The sequence below is a fragment of the Sebastes umbrosus genome, chromosome 17 (genome assembly GCF_015220745.1).
Source record: "Sebastes umbrosus isolate fSebUmb1 chromosome 17, fSebUmb1.pri, whole genome shotgun sequence".
Lineage (NCBI taxonomy): Eukaryota > Metazoa > Chordata > Actinopteri > Perciformes > Sebastidae > Sebastes > Sebastes umbrosus.
Window position 1 is genome coordinate 19,068,277 of NC_051285.1, and position 18,224 is coordinate 19,086,500.

At 39.6% G+C, this 18,224-nt stretch overlaps 1 protein-coding gene across 1 annotated transcript; it reads right to left on the reverse strand.

The window, feature by feature from the left end:
* Positions 1–2,295: 2,295 nt before the first annotated feature.
* slc6a7 (solute carrier family 6 member 7) lies at positions 2,296–17,875 on the reverse strand. The gene is given in 22 exon segments (XM_037749656.1): positions 2,296–3,282; positions 3,454–3,627; positions 4,687–4,805; positions 5,072–5,171; positions 5,258–5,395; positions 5,483–5,595; positions 6,529–6,653; positions 6,740–6,843; positions 6,968–7,102; positions 7,212–7,350; positions 9,727–9,869; positions 9,871–9,908; positions 9,911–9,940; position 13,038; positions 13,922–13,992; positions 13,995–14,051; positions 14,543–14,614; positions 14,617–14,634; positions 14,637–14,730; positions 14,732–14,769; position 17,328; positions 17,437–17,875. Coding segments are annotated over 22 exon segments (1,974 nt in total). The 5' UTR covers positions 17,515–17,875; the 3' UTR covers positions 2,296–3,096.
* Between the last annotated feature and the right edge of the window lie 349 nt (positions 17,876–18,224).

Sequence of the window (18,224 nt, forward strand, 5' to 3'; positions counted from 1 at the left end):
GGTGTAACCACCCCATACATCCATGGTAACAACCCATACCGTAGATCCAAAGTAGACGACTCATCATTTCGGCTTATCTAATGTAATGATATCATTATTATAATACATCTAACTTACCCCTACACCCCCATTTCGACTTTGCGTATCTTTGTTTTCACTTCTTTTTACATGTTATTATTACGCACTGATGTCTTAACTTGTTTCACTCATCAAGGGAACATTCATTTCAGCATTACAAAGGCTAGAAACGGCTCTCTTTGGTTTCTGTAAAATCTTTCGCTTTCATATAATACAGACAGCAAATGTGAAGTTTTAGTACACGTTAAATGCGCCTACCCTGCACCCTCATTTTTGTGCAACCACTGCCCTCTTGTGGTAATAATCACATATTGTTGTTATTTCAAATGACTGTAGGGTTTGAGAACACTTTAGGTTATTATAGACATTTAGAAAACAGCTGCTTTGATGCCGCCATTAAATTCCATTTAAAAATGTCCTATTTGTGTGTATTTGTTGGGTGTATCCTGGATGTTTGATCATCTAACCTCACTGGACACACCAGCAGGCAATATGATCACCATAAGTTTATTGTTTCAAAACTAATATTATATAGGGAACTCTGAAAACTCAGTTAAATAAAGCTGATCTTGGCTTTATACAGTTTCCATAGATTTAAGCTAGGGCTGACCCGAATGCTTCAAAGCTTTGACCGTTGCCATGGTATTCGACCTCCAAATCACTTTTTCTATATATTTTATGTATAAGTATGTAACAATACAGTATAATCCCGAAATAAGACCATGAAATAAGGAATATTCCCTCATTATTCATATTAAACATTAATTATTTTGAGTTATTCTCAGACGGATATTGCTGTTTGTTGTGTGTAGAGGTGTGTGTTTGTGTGTCCCGCTCACTAAAACGGGGGAGATGGAGACAGACAGAAGAACATGTCAGCCTGCTGCACCTCGAAGCTTCGAATACCTTTGGAAATTTTTCACCGAAGCTTCGGAGACCAAATGGTATTCGCGACAGCCCTTATTTAAACAGACATCTTTGAAATAAAAATATCCAATTAGTCACAAAAAAGAAAAATATGAACACAACAAAAATATTTAATTATTGTGCACAGCAATATGCAAGAGAATGGCAACAAGGTGTACGAAGGCAAAACAATTTGTTCAAATTAGAGGAGTTTCATGACATGACATGACATACAACTCTAAACAAATTATAATAAAATGTTCTTAATTGAAGGTTTAAAAGTAGTGATCCTGCTTGAAAGATACTTTGAGAGAAAAAACAATATTATAAATTAAAAGCTTCCTGTGACTGAAAGGGTTTTAAAAACGCATACATTGCAGATCCAGCAGGTTTCTTTTATCTGTCATCATCTACCGATTTGCAACAGGACACAAAAGAGAGCACATTATGCTCTTGAAAACAGTTTTAGAGTAAACAGCCTGGGAAACGGTGGGGAATTAATCCTTTAGACATTCAAGACAATATCGAAACATCCTCTTTGAGAGAAGTATGGTTAAATAAATGTTATTTATCTGGGAGAAGTCTATATCAATCAGCCACTTCAAAAGATAAACAACACATTCATGTGACTGATCTGTCAAAGTGATTAGTCTCATCTGGGAGAGGTCTTTTTGTAATTCTTCATATTATTATTTCATTTATGCCCCAAAGTTAGGGTCTCGTAAAAAAAAAATTGTAAATTAATTGTCCAATAATATTAAAAAATTAAGCAGTATGGCCAATTTTCCAATAAATTACATTTAAACAACTGATTTTTATGTCTTCTCTAAGCAGGCCCTCAGAGTAACATTTGCGCCCTCAGAAAGTTGTGAGAAATGTTAGCAAGACTGACACAATGACAATAATCATGTCCTCAAGGGCAGAAGTGGTTCTCAAAGTGGGGTCCGGGCTGTCCCCAGCAAAAAGGGCAATCATTTATTTTCAATGTAATTCCATCCATAAATAACACAATGACATAATGTATGACTATTTCAGTCATGGATTTCATACACTTTCTGTATAAGCAAAAATCCTATCAGATGGGGGACCCTGGGACAAAATCTTATCAAATGGTGGTCCATGGTCTAATTTGTGTCAGTTTAGGGGTCCATGACATTAAACAGTTGGGAACCATTGCTCAAGGGGATAATACATTTAACCGATGATAAACAATGACTAAGGAGGGCTTTTTTGTAATAGTAGAGGGGAAATCGACCATGAAGAACTGACAAAGCCAAGTTCCAGTAAACATAAAATAAAAATCGACATGTGTGTAGATACCCACTGATTCCTATCATTTATTTGTCTAAAGATAACAAAGGATCGTTAGTTAGTCCCACTTAAAAGCCTGTCTACAATACTAGTACAGAATGTGGTTGTAAATGTGATCATATCAACGTATTCTGAGCAATAAAGTGAACTGATTGCTACATTTTCTGCAGGAACTGACAATTTGAAATTCAGATCGTCAGGCAAGGCATGTGGACACATGGACAGTACTTAATAGTTCATTTGGCAGGTTATTTTTTAAAATGTATTTATTAATTCTAGCAGTAATTCTAGCAACCATTTATTTTAAAAAGTAATGGATTAAAAGTATTCCTGACTCATTTATTCTGGCAGGCCGATGATTTGTAGTCACCTATGCAGGTCCATCAGTTGTTGTTGAAGGCAACAGTCCAGTCACTGCACTTTTCGGTACCTCCCCTCCTTGTACATGATATACTGTATGATGTCTGGTCCCAGTGAAAATTCATTGTACTACGCTAGTAGGATAATAAATAAATTCAGCAGACACCCTTCTAGATCATCAACATCCAAACATCCTGGCAGAGTCCTATTTTGCAATCTAAGATGATCCAAACTTTACAGCTGTTACCTTCTACACAATATAAAAAAAAGTTAAAAATACAATTCAAACAACATACATAATAGTATAAATAAAGCGATAATCTACACTGCCCAGCAGGACACAGTCTGTTCAGACACGGCCACCAGAGCCGATCTGGCATGAATAACATACATAACAAATAATAATAAATTCCTCCGTCTCTTGACAACGTAGTTTGTTCATCACTGTGCGTTCATCTCTTCTCTCCCTGCCATGTCCCAGTTCATGGCAGTAAAGTCCATGTCTGTGAGTGTGACCGTGAACGGAGCCTCCACTCTCTCGGGCTCCATGCGCTCCGCTACCCTTGCGGTGTTATTCAAGTTGTTCACCCTCCAGGAATTCAGAGGTCGAATCGATTTCTGGAAACGCTGCAAAACGAGAAGCAAGAGACAGTCATATACCTTCCTACACAGGCCATTTAATTTACCAATGTTGTATATTTAAACAGGTACAGCAGTACGAGCTCTATGGTTAGTGTGATCATGTCACAGGTGCAACCAGACTTCACAGTGATAGAGTGACATTGTGGTGATACTGACTTCTTTCAGCGTTCCAGTTTCATTGCAGATTGCCACAACGGCCCAGATGGGGATCTGCAGACAGCAGGTCGTGGCCATGCACACGCCCAGTGCTTTACCCCACAGCGGATACACATATGACCCGTAGTGGAGCGACGTTCTGTACATCTCAATGAAGATGTAGGTCAGGATAAACTACAGCCGCAAGGGGAAAGGCACAGAGTGAGCGGAGGAATGTGTCATCAGAACAACAACAAAAAGCCACAATGGTGACAGAAGGGTGAATGAGAAGGCCAGCAGAGAAATGCTACAGGGGGACACACAGATTGAATGTCAGTTTCTCCTCTTGAATTATTCACAACTGCTGTTTTGAAGATTTCAGCACAGTTGGCTTCATTTCAAAGTAGTGGTGTTATTTTAGTTTCCTCCTTGGTGGAACTTATGTAGCAGCTGATAACTGAGTTATCCCACTTTGTTCTCCCTCAGTTTAGGATAAGTAATTTAACGGGATGTTTTTAACTCACTGAGACCGCACAGTGTCTCACCCCTCATCAAATTACGCTTTGACTGTAAGTGCAACATTTCTAGATCAAGTAGCCATGCTGTAAATGGAGCGGCAGAAATAATACAGGGAGTGACGTTGTGCAACTGATGCAAACAACAATACTGTAAGGCTAGAATATGAGCTCAGCAATAACACTTCAGCTGGTAGTGAAGGTCATTGCTTTGATATAGTCAGAATTCTTAATTTAGACAGACTGACTGACAGACTGACAGACTGACTGACTGACAGACAGACAGACAGACAGATAGACATTCTTGTGTTACACAGCAGGTTATCCAGGCAATGCACAGGAACAGTAAATACACAGTAAATATACATATTAACACTAGAGTAAAATATCTACAGTATACACACTATCAAGAATATATTAGAATACAGTATAAATATACCAGACTACTACAACTGGCTTAGAAAATATAAAATATAAAAACATTGAATAAAAATAACAAACTATATACAATGGTAAAGTGTGCAAGTTACAATTTTTGTTTTAAAATAAAAATCAAATGAGGGTTAAATGAGGCAATTTGGCAAAAAAAAAACCTTGACCATGAAAAAATGATCATCCTTGGTGCATTTGGATTTTAGAAAATAGATAGATTCTGAAAAGGATAACCAATGCTGATGTCACAATGTACCTGCATTTACTACCAACAAATATCAATAGTAGTACTGATGTTCTTACTCACCGTCAGAAGAAATGGAGTGCAGAATACCCAGCATGCTTTGAAGTAAAGCAGCACTTTGATGCACCATGGAGGGCAGGGGCAGATCATATCAAGTATGTCCTGACAAAATTGGTTGACTCCTAATGGAAAAGTTCATTAAGAGTCGCATGTTAGGAACCCTGGAACAACAAAGATATCATCGAGACAACAGAGCATAAGATAACGTGTTCAACGTGTTAACAAAATGGTGAAAACTCAAACAATGAAGGTCAACACAGCAAGGCAAGTTTTTCCACTTTTACAACTAGCTAAACATGACGTGTCCTGGATGACTGAGACTCATAGGGAGGAATGACGTGGTGTTAGAGGAGTTTGATGTGAAGGCTCAGGGTGTGTGATGGGCTACCGTAGAAGAAGGAGATGCCAATGCACATGAAGAGGGTGATGATGATGAGGCCGAAACTAGTGCTGAAGGAGTCAATGAGAGTGAACCAGTAAATCCCTCCCTATGGAGACACAAGACGGCATGGGAGATGTGAGAGGGATCACAGAGAAGACACATTTGTCACTTACTACCGCTATAGACACTCACATCAGTCACCAACAGGAGACCCATCAGGTAGAAGGCAAAACACAGAGCGCCCAAGAAGAAAGACTTGTGCAGCGCGTTTGCCCTGAGGTGCGGAAACTCATCCAGCACGGCCGTACAGATGCCCTCCATATTGCCAAACTGTGAAGTAGCAGAGCAGAAGGTATCAAACAAACGGAGGCGGACTCTTTATTTCTGCTTATATCTTTGAGTGGTGTGTGGCCTTACCAGCGTATCGATCCCCAGCATAAAGAGCATGATGAAGAACATGATGGACCAGAACACCGAGCCTGGCAGCAGAGCAAGGGCCTCTGGGTAAGCAACGAAGGCCAACCCCGGACCTGAAGGCAAATAAGAATACATCAAGTTTAAGAAGGAAATATATGCATATATGCACGGAAGTTTAATACAAAATGCAGTATTAATGTAAGAAATTAAGTTCAATATTTTGTTTGCTCTGTAATAGAGGTCGCTTTATACAAAGAAATGGAGCTAGAAGTAACTAAAAAGCACAAAAGTTACAAAGAACTAACAGTTACATTTAGAAGTATTTTTTACAGACACAAAAATGCACATATATCCCATAAACACCATTTCCAGTCTCATTTTAAGATTTTTAAAAATTGCACATAGTTAAGATTCAGATTATTTTTCAAAATGCTTTATTCAGCCTTGTTGGATGTCTGTATTAAATAGGGATGGGGAACAAAAATTGATTCAGCATAGTATTGCAATATTTTGCATGGCAATACTCTATCAATACACGGACGTCAAGTATCGATCTTTTATTATATAAACTATTAACATCTTAATCTGACGGCCGCTATTCTGTCTTTCAGAGGTTGTAGCGGGCTCAGTCTTAAAGCTAGAGTGAACCAACCATGTCATGTTAGCTTGCCGGAAGAACGCTAAATAACACTACAAAGGTAAGCTAAAGTTTGGCGAGGAAAAACTGGCGTGGCCATTTTCAAAGGGGTCCCTTGACCTCTGACCTCAAGATATGTGAATGAAAACTGTGAGATGAACAGAGTGTAAACTGTGTCTTATTAGATAAAACGGATGTTGACAAAACTGCATAATTTGCAGTTAATAAAAGGTAATAAATTGCAATATATCACAATACTCAGCATATCATAAAATGTTTAAAATTGCAATAAACTCATATCGTGACTATCATATCGTGTAATATCGTATCGTGGGGCCTCTGGTGATTCCCTCCCCTAGTATTAAAGAAGATCCACAGGATTACTGAACAAAATGAGCACAGTAACTACCTGTATCTGCCACCTTACTGACAGGCACTCCCTTCTTCCACGCCATGTGACCCAGGATTGAGAATATAGCAAATCCCGCAAAGAAACTGGTGGTGCAGTTTCCTGTGGTGATAATCAAAGTGTCCCTGAAATCAAAAGAACCAGGATCAACAGACTGAACCCGTCATGGCTGCAACAACAGAACAAATGGTACGCCGGAGCACAAATTCACCTGATGACATTGTTGTCAAACTTATTGTAGGAGGCCATAGAGAGCAGCCCTCCAACTCCAATACCTAATGAGTAGAAGACCTGTGAGGCTGCGTCATTCCACACCTGCAATGTATCAGATAGAAAATGTCTTAAACAATGAAAATATCGAGTTATTTTTAAAGCAGCAACACATCATTGGTTCACAGACTCCTCAGCCTCATAAGTGCCAGTCTACCATCAGAAGTACCTGTGCGTTAGCTAACCGGCTCCAGTCTGGTGTGAGGTAGAAAGCAATGCCCTGAAGAGAGCCCTCCAGTGTGGCACCTCTGATGATCAAGACAATGAGCACAAAGTATGGGAAGGTAGCTGTTACATAAACCACCTGAAAACACAGACAGCACACACACATTAGACCAGATATGGCAGCAAAGGGCAGGATTGTGTGTGTGTGTTTTGTGGGAGCTGACAATAACAACATTGTGTCGACTCACCTTGCCAGAGCTGCGGATGCCCTTGAGCATACACAAGAAAATGATGATCCAGGCAGCCAGGAGGCACAGGGCCAGGGGCCAACGGACAGGGCCCGGGTCGTGGAGGCCCTCGCTGTTCACTACACCCAGCACACGCTCACTGCAAGATACACAAACACAAACATATAAAACAGCATGCCTCTTACCACACTTACTGCCACACTTGTAACACATTAACTGACGCACAATAAACAAGGCACAACTGTTGGGTTGTATTTATTAATGACTATTAAGACATCTGTCTGAAGAAAAAGGCCATTATTCATACTAATAATCATAGCTTTTAGGATTTGTAAAATTGGCAACATTTTAGTCCACAAGTTATAGGGCATTACACATATGATCATAATATTTTACAATGTCAAGTGTAACAATAGACTGTATATAAGAAGTGGACGTAGTCACCATGACGTCACCCATTGGTTTGTGGACTGCTGTTTTGAAGCCTAGAGTTTGGCATTTTGGCCGTCGCCATCTTGTTTTTTTGCAACCAGAAGTGACACGAGAGGGGAGGTAAGTACAACCGAAGCTAAGTACAACCGAACGCTGAATAAGACATTTTTAGGTGACCAAAAAGGTTATAATTAACTTTCCTGAACGGAAAACACACTGTGAAAGGGTTACAGTTGAAAGACGAAAACACGGACAACACTCAGACCAGACAATGCCGTGGTAGCGACCTGTCAATCACAACATAGCCCTGCTTTATAGTTTTATCCTATTTTACTCTAAATGGGACCATAATTTACTAAATGAACACCATACTGTTTTGAAGAAGACTTGAAACTAGTGATTGAGACCATAAACTCATGTTTACAATGTTTACTGACGTAATAAATCAAGTGAGAAGTAGGCTCATTTTCTCATAGACTTTTATACAATCAGACTTCTTTTTGCAACCAGAGGAGTCGCCCCCTGCTGGCTATTAGAAAGAATGCACGTTTAAGGCACTTCGCTTTGGCCTCACTTTTCAGACCCGGAGTTGCCCACCGAGTGTAACAAATGCTTATAATTGCTTAATCAATTTTTACATGAAAAGTTCTAAAGTCTTCTGGTTGTAACATGTTGTAATGCCTTCATGACATCTCATTGTCTTCTTAAAGGTAATTAAAGCTAATGTTGTAGTAATATCTCCATTGTGTTGTTTTGGATTAGCAGCTTTTCAGCAACACATCAACATACTGTATACAGTATATTCATGAATATTGTCATGTGTTACACGTTGCTTTGCAAACTATGATGCAGTATGAGGGGAGGAGAGAGATAGTCAAGGCCTATTGAAGAAGGCTGGGACACGGGTGGACACGGGTCTTGGGGTATGGGGTATGACACATGTGCAGTGTAACTGGAGCTGCAGTGGTGCGTTGCGATTGGCTAAATTTCGGCGAGTGCAGACCAGATTTTACTGCGCATGTATTGTACCCCGAAGATATGACGCGTTGATGACGCGTGACCCAGCCTCTTTCAATAGGCCTTGGAGATAGTCAGGAAGCAAGGTATTACTGTCGTCATAAGCATTCAAGTTTGTGTAATCTGTTCTGACGGTCCCACGCAATTCTAACAACAAGGCTGTGGTTTCTGTTCTCTTTGTGCCGCTACACTTCTATTCATTAAATCAATCAATCAATCAATTAAAACGTATATGCAGCAGAGCATACACATGTCAGTCAGTAGTGGGAAGTGGGGATGGGAAGATTCACAGAGGAGAGAGTTCACTAGAGAAATAGCCTTTCTCAACGCCTGCCATGCTTTCTGAGAGTAGGCTCTGGTGATGGGGTTAACAAACTGACATAGATATTGTATATTGCCTCAGTCTGGTTTGTTTGCTTTACATCAATAATCCCTTACTTTCACTTGAAGCAGACAGTAAGCTGTCATTGAGGCATTGTGTTGCTGAATAACACAAATTTCACCACGTTCACAATACCACACAATCTTTCACGCAAAAATGTATTCAGAGAGCTGAGGAGTAACTGTGATACTTAACTTGTAAAGTATTACAGCTATAAGTTCTTACGACTCTTACAATCATAAGGATTTATATTTGCAAATTGGAAGTCTCATGTATTATGTAAGTATTATAAGTATAATGACTATATTTCCAGGCCACATGTAAGGTATTGCAGGAAAGTTTTGAGTCCTATTAGCTGAAAAGGTGACAGGTTGAACCAGTTTGAAGAGTCCAATCATTGTAAAGAATAGTTGTTTGTTAGGAACACAAGGTATTTGAACAAGGTTTGTGTGCAGCATACTGCTAGAGCCATTTACAAGTCTGTTAAAAAGCAGTGGACAAATATGCGATATAAAATACCACTTACATGAATATGAATAAAGATAAAGATGCATGGAGATGACAGTAGACATTTTACAGTCCAAAGAAGTCTACGGTAATGGAACACATTGGGTTATTTGTTTGTATAAATTTGCCGAGCAGGCTTGATTTTTATTTTTTTTTACAAATAGAAGACAAACTTACTTCCAGAACTTTTCTGTGGGGCTGAGGGTTTTTTACCAGCTGGAGCTATTGCCAATGGTGGTGTTTCCACAGAGAAGTGCATTGGCTACATGATCACAGGACCAGGGCAGAGGGCTCTGGAACGAGCTGCCCAGGTAGTAAAACCGTCCACGGCTATATGATGTTATAGTAGAGACACACAGCGTGGACACACACAGCATCCCGATGCCAATACCTACAGGAAGAGACACACAGCCTTAAGTATCTCAGACAAAAACAGGATAGACATTATTGTGTAATGCTACCGTATGAGATATCGGTTGGATCAATTTACAGCTGTAGCTAGTAAGGCTGTGTATTGGCAAGAATCTGTCCGGATATAATAAAGGGGTTACGATTCAATAGATTTAATATATTGAGACACAATAAGGAAGGCGATATATTGCGATTTTTTAAAATCTAATTTTAGGAAAACTGTTATAGTATAAGAACAAATCATTATACTGTATGCAGAAAATCAGAGTAAAACAATGTTAATTTTTTTATGCAGTTAGAACAGTGGGATCTGCATTTGCCTTCACTCAGTCGCTGTAACATCCAGCATCATACACTACTTTGAGAGGGCACATACAGCGAGACGGTACATCTCTTTGCATATGAAAAAAAATACAATAACTGAGTTAATCTTTGCATGTAAACGTATTAAAATCAATTTTTGTTTTTTGAGAATCGATACAGTATCAACAAAACATAATATCACGACATTCTATATTTTCCCGTAGTAGCTAGCCTCCTGTTGTACAAAGTGGTACAACCGAAACTAACTATATATATATATATATATATACATATACACACACGTAGGCAAAATTGTTGGTACCCTTCCGTTAAAGAAAGAAAAACCCACAATGGTCACTGAAATAACTTGAAACTGGGACAAAAGTAAATAAAAATAAAAATTCACTGAAAATTAACTAATGAAAAATCAGATAATGCTTTTGAATTGTGGTTCCACAGAATCATTTAAAAAAACAAACTATGAAACTGGCCTGGACAAAAATGATGGTACCCTTAACTTAATATTTTAATTGGTACAACCTTTCGAAGCAATCACTTCAATCGAGTGATTTCTGTAACTCTCAATGAGACTCTGCACCTGTCGACAGGTATTTTGGCCCACTCCTTGTGAGCAAACTGCTTAGCTGTCTCAGGTTTGAAGGGTGCCTTCTCCGAATGCATGTTTCAGTTCCTTCCACAGATGTTCAATAGGATTTAGATCAGGGCTCATAGAAGGCCACTTCAGAATAGTCCAATATTTTGTTCTAGTCCATTCTTGGGTGTTTTTAGCTGTGTGTTTTGGTCATTATCCTGTTTGAGGACCCACGACCTGCAACTGAGACCAAGCTTTCTGACACTGGGCAGCACATCTTCGCTACAGAATGCCTTGATTGTGTTCAGATTTCATTGCACCCTGCACAAGATTCAAGACACTCTGTGCCAGATGCAACAAGCAGCCCCATAACATAACCGAGCCTCCTCCATGTTTCACATTAGGTACAGTGTTCTTTCTTTGGATGCTTCATCTCTTCGTCTGTGAACATAGAGCTGATGTGACTTGCCAAGAAAGCTCCAGTTTTGTCTCATCTGTCCAAAGGACATTCTCCCAGAAGCTTTGTGGGCTTGTCAATATGCATTTTGGCAAATTCCAGTCCTCGCTTTTTATATGATTTGGTGTCCTCCTTGGTTGTCTTCCATTAAGTCCACTTTGGCTCAAACAGTGACGGATATGGTGCGATCTGACACTGATGCACGTCCAGGGAGGTTGGCTACAGTCCATGGACCTTAAACTTCTGAATGATATGTGCAACTGTAGTCCACAGGAACATCAAGCTGCTTGAGATGGTCTTATAGCCTTTACCTTTAACATGCTTGTCTATAATTGTCCTTCTAACCTCCCGAGACAACTCTCTCCTTAGCATTTCTGTGGTCCATGTCAGTGTGGTACACACCATGATACCAAACAGCACAATGGACTTCTTTTGACCCTTTAAATAGGCAGACTGACTGATTCAAAGTTTGAAGACACCTGTGATGCTATTACAGGACACACCTTAGTTTAATATGTCCCCTATGGTCAAATTATTTTACATCTTTCTAGAGGTACCATCATTTTTTCCAGGATTAGTACATGTTTTGAGTTCTAGCTTCATTTAAAAAAAACAAACTAATGAAACTGCCTATACAAAAATGATGGTACCCTTAACTTAATATTTTGTTGCACAACCTTTTGAGGCAATCACTGCAATCAAGTGATTTCTGTAACTCTCAATGAGACTTCTGCACCTGTCGACAGGTATGTTGGCCCACTCCTCGTGAGCAACTGCTCCAGCTGTCTCAGGTTTGAAGGGTTCCTTCTCCAGACAGCATGTTTCAGCTCCTTCCACAGATGTTCAATAGGATTTAGATCAGGGCTCATAGAAGGCCACTTCAGAATAGTCCAAGTTTTGTTCTTATCCATTCTTGGGTGTTTTTAGCTGTGTTTTGGGTCATTATCCTGTTTGAGGACCCATGACCTGCACTGAGACCAAGCTTTCTGACACTGGGCAGCACATTTCGCTCCAGAATGCTTGATAGTCTTGAGATTTCATTGCACCCTGCACACATTCAAGACACCCTGTGCCAGATGCAACAAAGCAGCCCCATAACATAACCGAGCCTCCTCCATGTTTCACATTAGGTACAGTGTTCTTTTCTTTGTATGCTTCAATTTTTGCATCTGTGAACATAGAGCTGATGTGACTTGCCAAAAAGGCTCCAGTTTTGTCTCATCTGTCCAAAGGACATTCTCCAGAAGCTTTGTGGCTTGTCAATATGCATTTTGGCAAATTCAGTCTCGCTTTTTAATGATTTGCGTCCTCCTCGTTGTCTTCCATTAAGTCCACTTTGGCTCAAACAGTGAACGGATGGTGCGATCTGACACTGATGTACCTTGACCTTGGAGTTCACCTCTAATCTCTTTGGAAGTTGTTCTGGGCTCTTTGGTTACCATTCGTATTATCCGTCTCTTCGATTTGTCATCAATTTTCCTCTTGCGGCCACGTCCAGGGAGGTTGGCTACAGTCCCATGGACCTTAAAAACTTCTGAATAATATGTGCAGCTGTAGTCACAGAACGTCAAGCTGCTTGAGATGGTCTTATAGCCTTTACCTTTAACATGAAGGTCTATAATGTTCTTTCTGATTTCCTGAGACAACACTCTCCTTAGCTTCTGTGGTCCATGTTCAGTGTGGTACACACCATGACACCAAACAGCACAGTGACTACTTTTCAACCCTTTAAATAGGCAGACTGACTGATTACAAGTTTGAAGACACCTGTGATGCTAATTACAGGACACACCTTAGTTTAATATGTCCCTATGGTCAAATTATTTTCAATCTTTTTCTAGGGCTACCATCATTTTTTGTCTAGGCCAGTTTCATCAGTTTTGTTTTTTTAAATGATTCTGTTGAACCACAATTCAAAAGCAACAGCTGATTTTCATTAGTTAATTTTCAGTAAATTTTTATTTATTAGTACTTTTGTCAGTTTCAAGTTATTTCAGCGACCATTTGGGGTTTTCTTTCTTTAACGGAAAGTACCACAATTTTGCCTACGTCTGTATGCTGTGTGTCACCACTTAAATACAGCATTACTTTTGTGCATGTTAACCTTAACTGTCCATTTCCTTTTTGTAACTCCATCTCAACTCTCTCATAATCAGCCATGCACCTGCTGCTGGCAATTTCCAGTTTAAATAAAAAACTATGATAAAATCTTTTCTGACTCTATTTTTGGTTCCTGCAGGTTTCTTTAACAGATGTTTATAGTTAGCACAGAGCTGCAGAGCTCTCAGGAATTCTTTGGGTTAGCTACATGACGTATTTCACTGAGGTGCAAACTGAGCCAGTTATTCCTTAACTATATGTTAGTCTGGACTGACTGGTGACACAGGTATTTTGCTTACTTCAAACTGGATGCTCAAGATTACTGAAAGTTAATATAGAACTGTGATCCAATATTTCTATGCTATCTAACACTTATATAACTAATTACATTAAGTCACCTCCCTGACATAATTATCTCTAAAGGTTTCAAGGTTGTGTCACTGAATTACAGTGTGTGTGTAAGTGTGTAGATACTGGGATAAAAGCATGATGATAGAGGAGGTGGTTACTTTGAGCAGAGGGCAGCATTTCCACACAGTGATGGGGCCAGCTGCTCCGTACTGGCCCAAACTCAGCTCATGAGGAACAGTGGAACGCACCCGTACCAAAGAGCATATGAAGTAGGGATGAGAAACACACCTGTGGAGAGAATGGAAAATACGGCAGCATAAGGGAGGTGTGTGGTGCTGAGGAGACATCCACTGCAATGACTTCTTTTGTGCAGCTAAAAGCAGACGGCCTGTAGAGGCAGGTTAATTTATACAATGTCTGTCTAGTGGCAGCTTCACAGACCGATGTAATTCCGCTTACTTTTAGTCAAGCTCCAACAATGTTTGATTTCAGATGGAGATGCAATAAGTGGGTTAGGCTGACAGCAGACCTTGTGTCTGGTGTGTATATTCAAGGGAAAACTTATAGGATTAGTTACAATGTTTGAGTTCTAGCTTCCAAAGGCTGCCATGGAGAGCTCTGGAGTGTGGAAACTATGCCAGCATGAATAGGAGGAGAGTGCACACCCAAGGCAGGACGGAGAGGGCCTCTTGCCCAAATGAGTGTAACAATTACTATAGACATATGTTAAACCCAGGCATTTAAAACATTTGAGACTTCAGTGGAATAAGCTTGTAGACTCCTCCCTCCTCCATTGCGATAACAAAGGTACGGGAACCGCCACACGTTCCCCAGTCCCACGCAGTATCCGTACAGGAGAGCAGGAACTCTACTTTCCTCCCCACTGCTCCCTCGTGATAACCACACTTGAGCAGGCTCGGGGTACGGGGGTCACACTGTGCGCAGGCGTATCTGTAGAGTTGTGACCAATTTTGAGTGAAACTATGCCCGTTCAAGTGAACTGAATCTAGAGAAATAAAATAAAGATTTAGAGAGGAGATACAGCAATACAGATATCAATTCAATTTGCTTTTTCATGACAAGGTAGTGAAGTTTATTTATATGTGGATTATATGGAATAGTGCAAAAACGATTAGTCGATTATTCAATTAGTGAAGCAGCAGAAAATTAATCAATGACAATTCTAATAATTCATTACTCTTTAAGTACATTACCAAGTAAAAACACTAAACATTTGCTGTTTACAATGTAAATATGACATTGTTCCTGGGTCAAAATATCCACATATTAGTATGGCTGGAAAATTCAATGAAAGTCATATAAATAACACTAAAACTGTGTCAAAATAACACTTTTTTTGGGGCGTGATTGGTGACCCAGGGGTTTTATGCTAATGGGTACTGGGTAAGCTTTACCAAGTACTGGTTCGGTACTAGATTGACCCAGTACTGGGTACCACGATTGACCCAACTTGGGTTAAAATTGACCCATTACACAAAGCTTGTTTTACAGTTGAAATAATTTTCAACTGTAAAACAAGCTGTGTGTGAGGTTTATCAAACTCATGAGGTATTAAAACCACCAACTGCACTTCTTCTTCCTCTTCCTTCCTGCAGGCCATTAATCGCTAAACAAGAGAGGAAACTATTTTCTCATGTCTCTTCTCAAAGTCAGATTAATATAACAGCAGGGGCTTCTGCCGGGCCATTACTGTGTTTAAAGATGGAATAATTCATCATTATTTCAATGACACAATACATTAACCATAGTTTCATTAAATGATGCTCAATTTTTCAGTCATCTAAATGTAATGTCTTTCTGAGATTTCTTGCATCCCAAACTTTACATGCACAAAGAGGATATATGTTAATATGTAACATATGGAGACATTTCAAAGTAGCACCCAGGAAGTTAGAGGTACTGTACAATGTAGTTGTGTTGACAGATAACTTAACAGAGGAATGTTTGCAATGCCTAGATTTACATCAAGAGGACTGAATAAGATTCAATGAACAACATGTGCTAAAAGAGCAAATACTATATTCATCATCATCTGGTAGAAGATCGTATGTAAAGAATAATTCAGAAGCATTACATCTCTACTAATTTACGATTTTTAAAAAACATTTTTTTTAATTATTTTCTCAATGTATTTTCTTTATTAATCGATTTAAGTCATTAAAATATACAGATAACTTAATTCAATCGGAAAAAGGCCCAATTGAGATTTAAAATCTCGGCAAATCTCCTGGCCAAGATAGCATCACTACAGAAAAGATATAACAGAGAAGCTGGAGCTAGGTAATGTTTGGTATTATTGCTTGAAAAATGCTGTGGGGGGGGGGACTGCAACAATTAATCAACTATTTAATTGTTGGGATTACTTTTCTGTCAATCGACTAATCGATTAGGCAAATCAGCTATCAATAATTCCATTTACTGAGGACTTTCTATAATTGCTGAAAAAGGACCACAATTACATAAATAAAGCTATATGAGAAAATCCTGAATATTGTAGAAAAAGGCAAATACTGCTATTGAAGTCTGGTCAGCATTATCGATAGACCCATCTATATGGCACTAAAACTAGGCTTTCACCCTTAGAGAAGAAGTTAAACTCAACTAGGGGTGTAAGAAAAATATTGATACACATGAGTATATATTAGTAGGAGATATTACTTGTGTGATACTGTATCGATTCTCCAAAACACTTTACATTTTTTATTAACAAAGCTATTCGATGTTTTGTAGCGGCTCAGTTTTAAAGCTACGAAGTAACTGGCATCCTATAATCATCATATAAACTACCAACAATGTCCATACTAGCATGTCGTGAAGGAGGATAAATAACGCTCCAAAGTTATGCTAAATTTTGACGAAGAAAAAACTGGCATGGCATTTTCAAAGGGGTCCCTTGACCTCTGACCTCAAGATATGTAAATGAAAATGGGTTCTATGGGTAAAATATGTAGTTTTTTGCATACAGTATACATTTGTTGTTTTTGCCTATTCAAAAATGGTGTATTTCTGTGTGTTTCTTTAAACTATGACGGTTTTCCTAAAACTTAAATTTTAAAACAAATCACAATATTCGCCTTGCTTACAGTATCGCAATACATCGCAATATATTGAATCGCTACCCGCAGTATCATGATACCAATCATATCGCCAGATTCTTGCCAATACACAGCCCTAAAATGTTAAACTCAAATCACTGTCATGCCAACATGCCTTGATGTTGAATGTAACATGATTAACCAGCAGCACCAATCATCATCTGTGGGTCTGTGGAGTAACACTTGAGGAAAAGTCTGGACAAACACATGTGTTGAGTAGGTCCACCGAGGGGCTCAGGCTTTATCTCTATACTGTCTAACGTATTGTAGGCCAATAGACAGAAGAGATCAAGTATAGTTACACTATGTAGACTTTATAGAGTGTAACTGCATTGTGTAAGATATAACTAGCTGAGGACAAGCCTGAGGGTTGAGAGCAATGTAGACGGACAGGGTGGACTGCTTCATTAAAGGTTACCTGTCCTTTCACGGACCAGTAGGGCTGCACTCTGGAAGCCCCGAAAGATCAAATTAAAGTCTAACATGAGACCAGTCTTACACCCACACAGAGAGATATGTTTGTTGTGGACCTAGTGGTGAGAGTCTGACTAACAAACCTCCGCTCTTACCTGCGCTGTGGTTGCACTTGCTACAGCGGGGCTCTCGAGTGCTGCTTTGCCGCTTTGGTCCTGCATTTCCCCCGCGGGCCGGCACAGTGGTGCTTCTCTGTTTTATCAGTCGCTCGTTAGTCATATTTTACACACTGGGAGAGTCCTCTCAGAAGATACACCATGTTGCTGTAGTTTTTAGTGGCTGTTGAAGGAGTACACGGTCGGTCGGTCGGTCCGTCGGCGTTAACCGAGTGTGACACGGCAGGGAGACATCAGCGATGACGAGGATAGGACACAGTGCCGGTGGGCGGTGAGGTGAAGGACGCAGGACGGCAGGGCGCCAAGTGCAGCACAGTGACGGGAGGAGGAGAAAACCTCCTCCTCCTCCTCCCTGACACTGCTTTGCTTTGTGTGAGATGATGAGGGTTATTCAATGTTTGTTTTGGGAGGAGTCATGGGGAGCTACCTGGGGTGGGCAACTTGATAATTCCGTGTTCTATTTCAATTAATATTGTTTCTGTTTCACCTGAAATGTCTTTTTGGAATAGGCCGTGTAAACAATTTAGTTGGAAAAAAGTTGGGACCCTCCACAAAAATACTTTTGGTAATATAAGGTCAAGAGTGTCATTTAAAATCATTCATCAATTACCCAATCAGTTATTCCAGTTAGGTCTTTTCTGTTAAATTCAACATGATCTTGATTTAAGCTGTGCTCTTTTGTTCGATTCCCATACTGAAACTACTGTCCATCTTTCTGGAAATGTACAGAAATACCCGTAAACTGTGGCAAGATA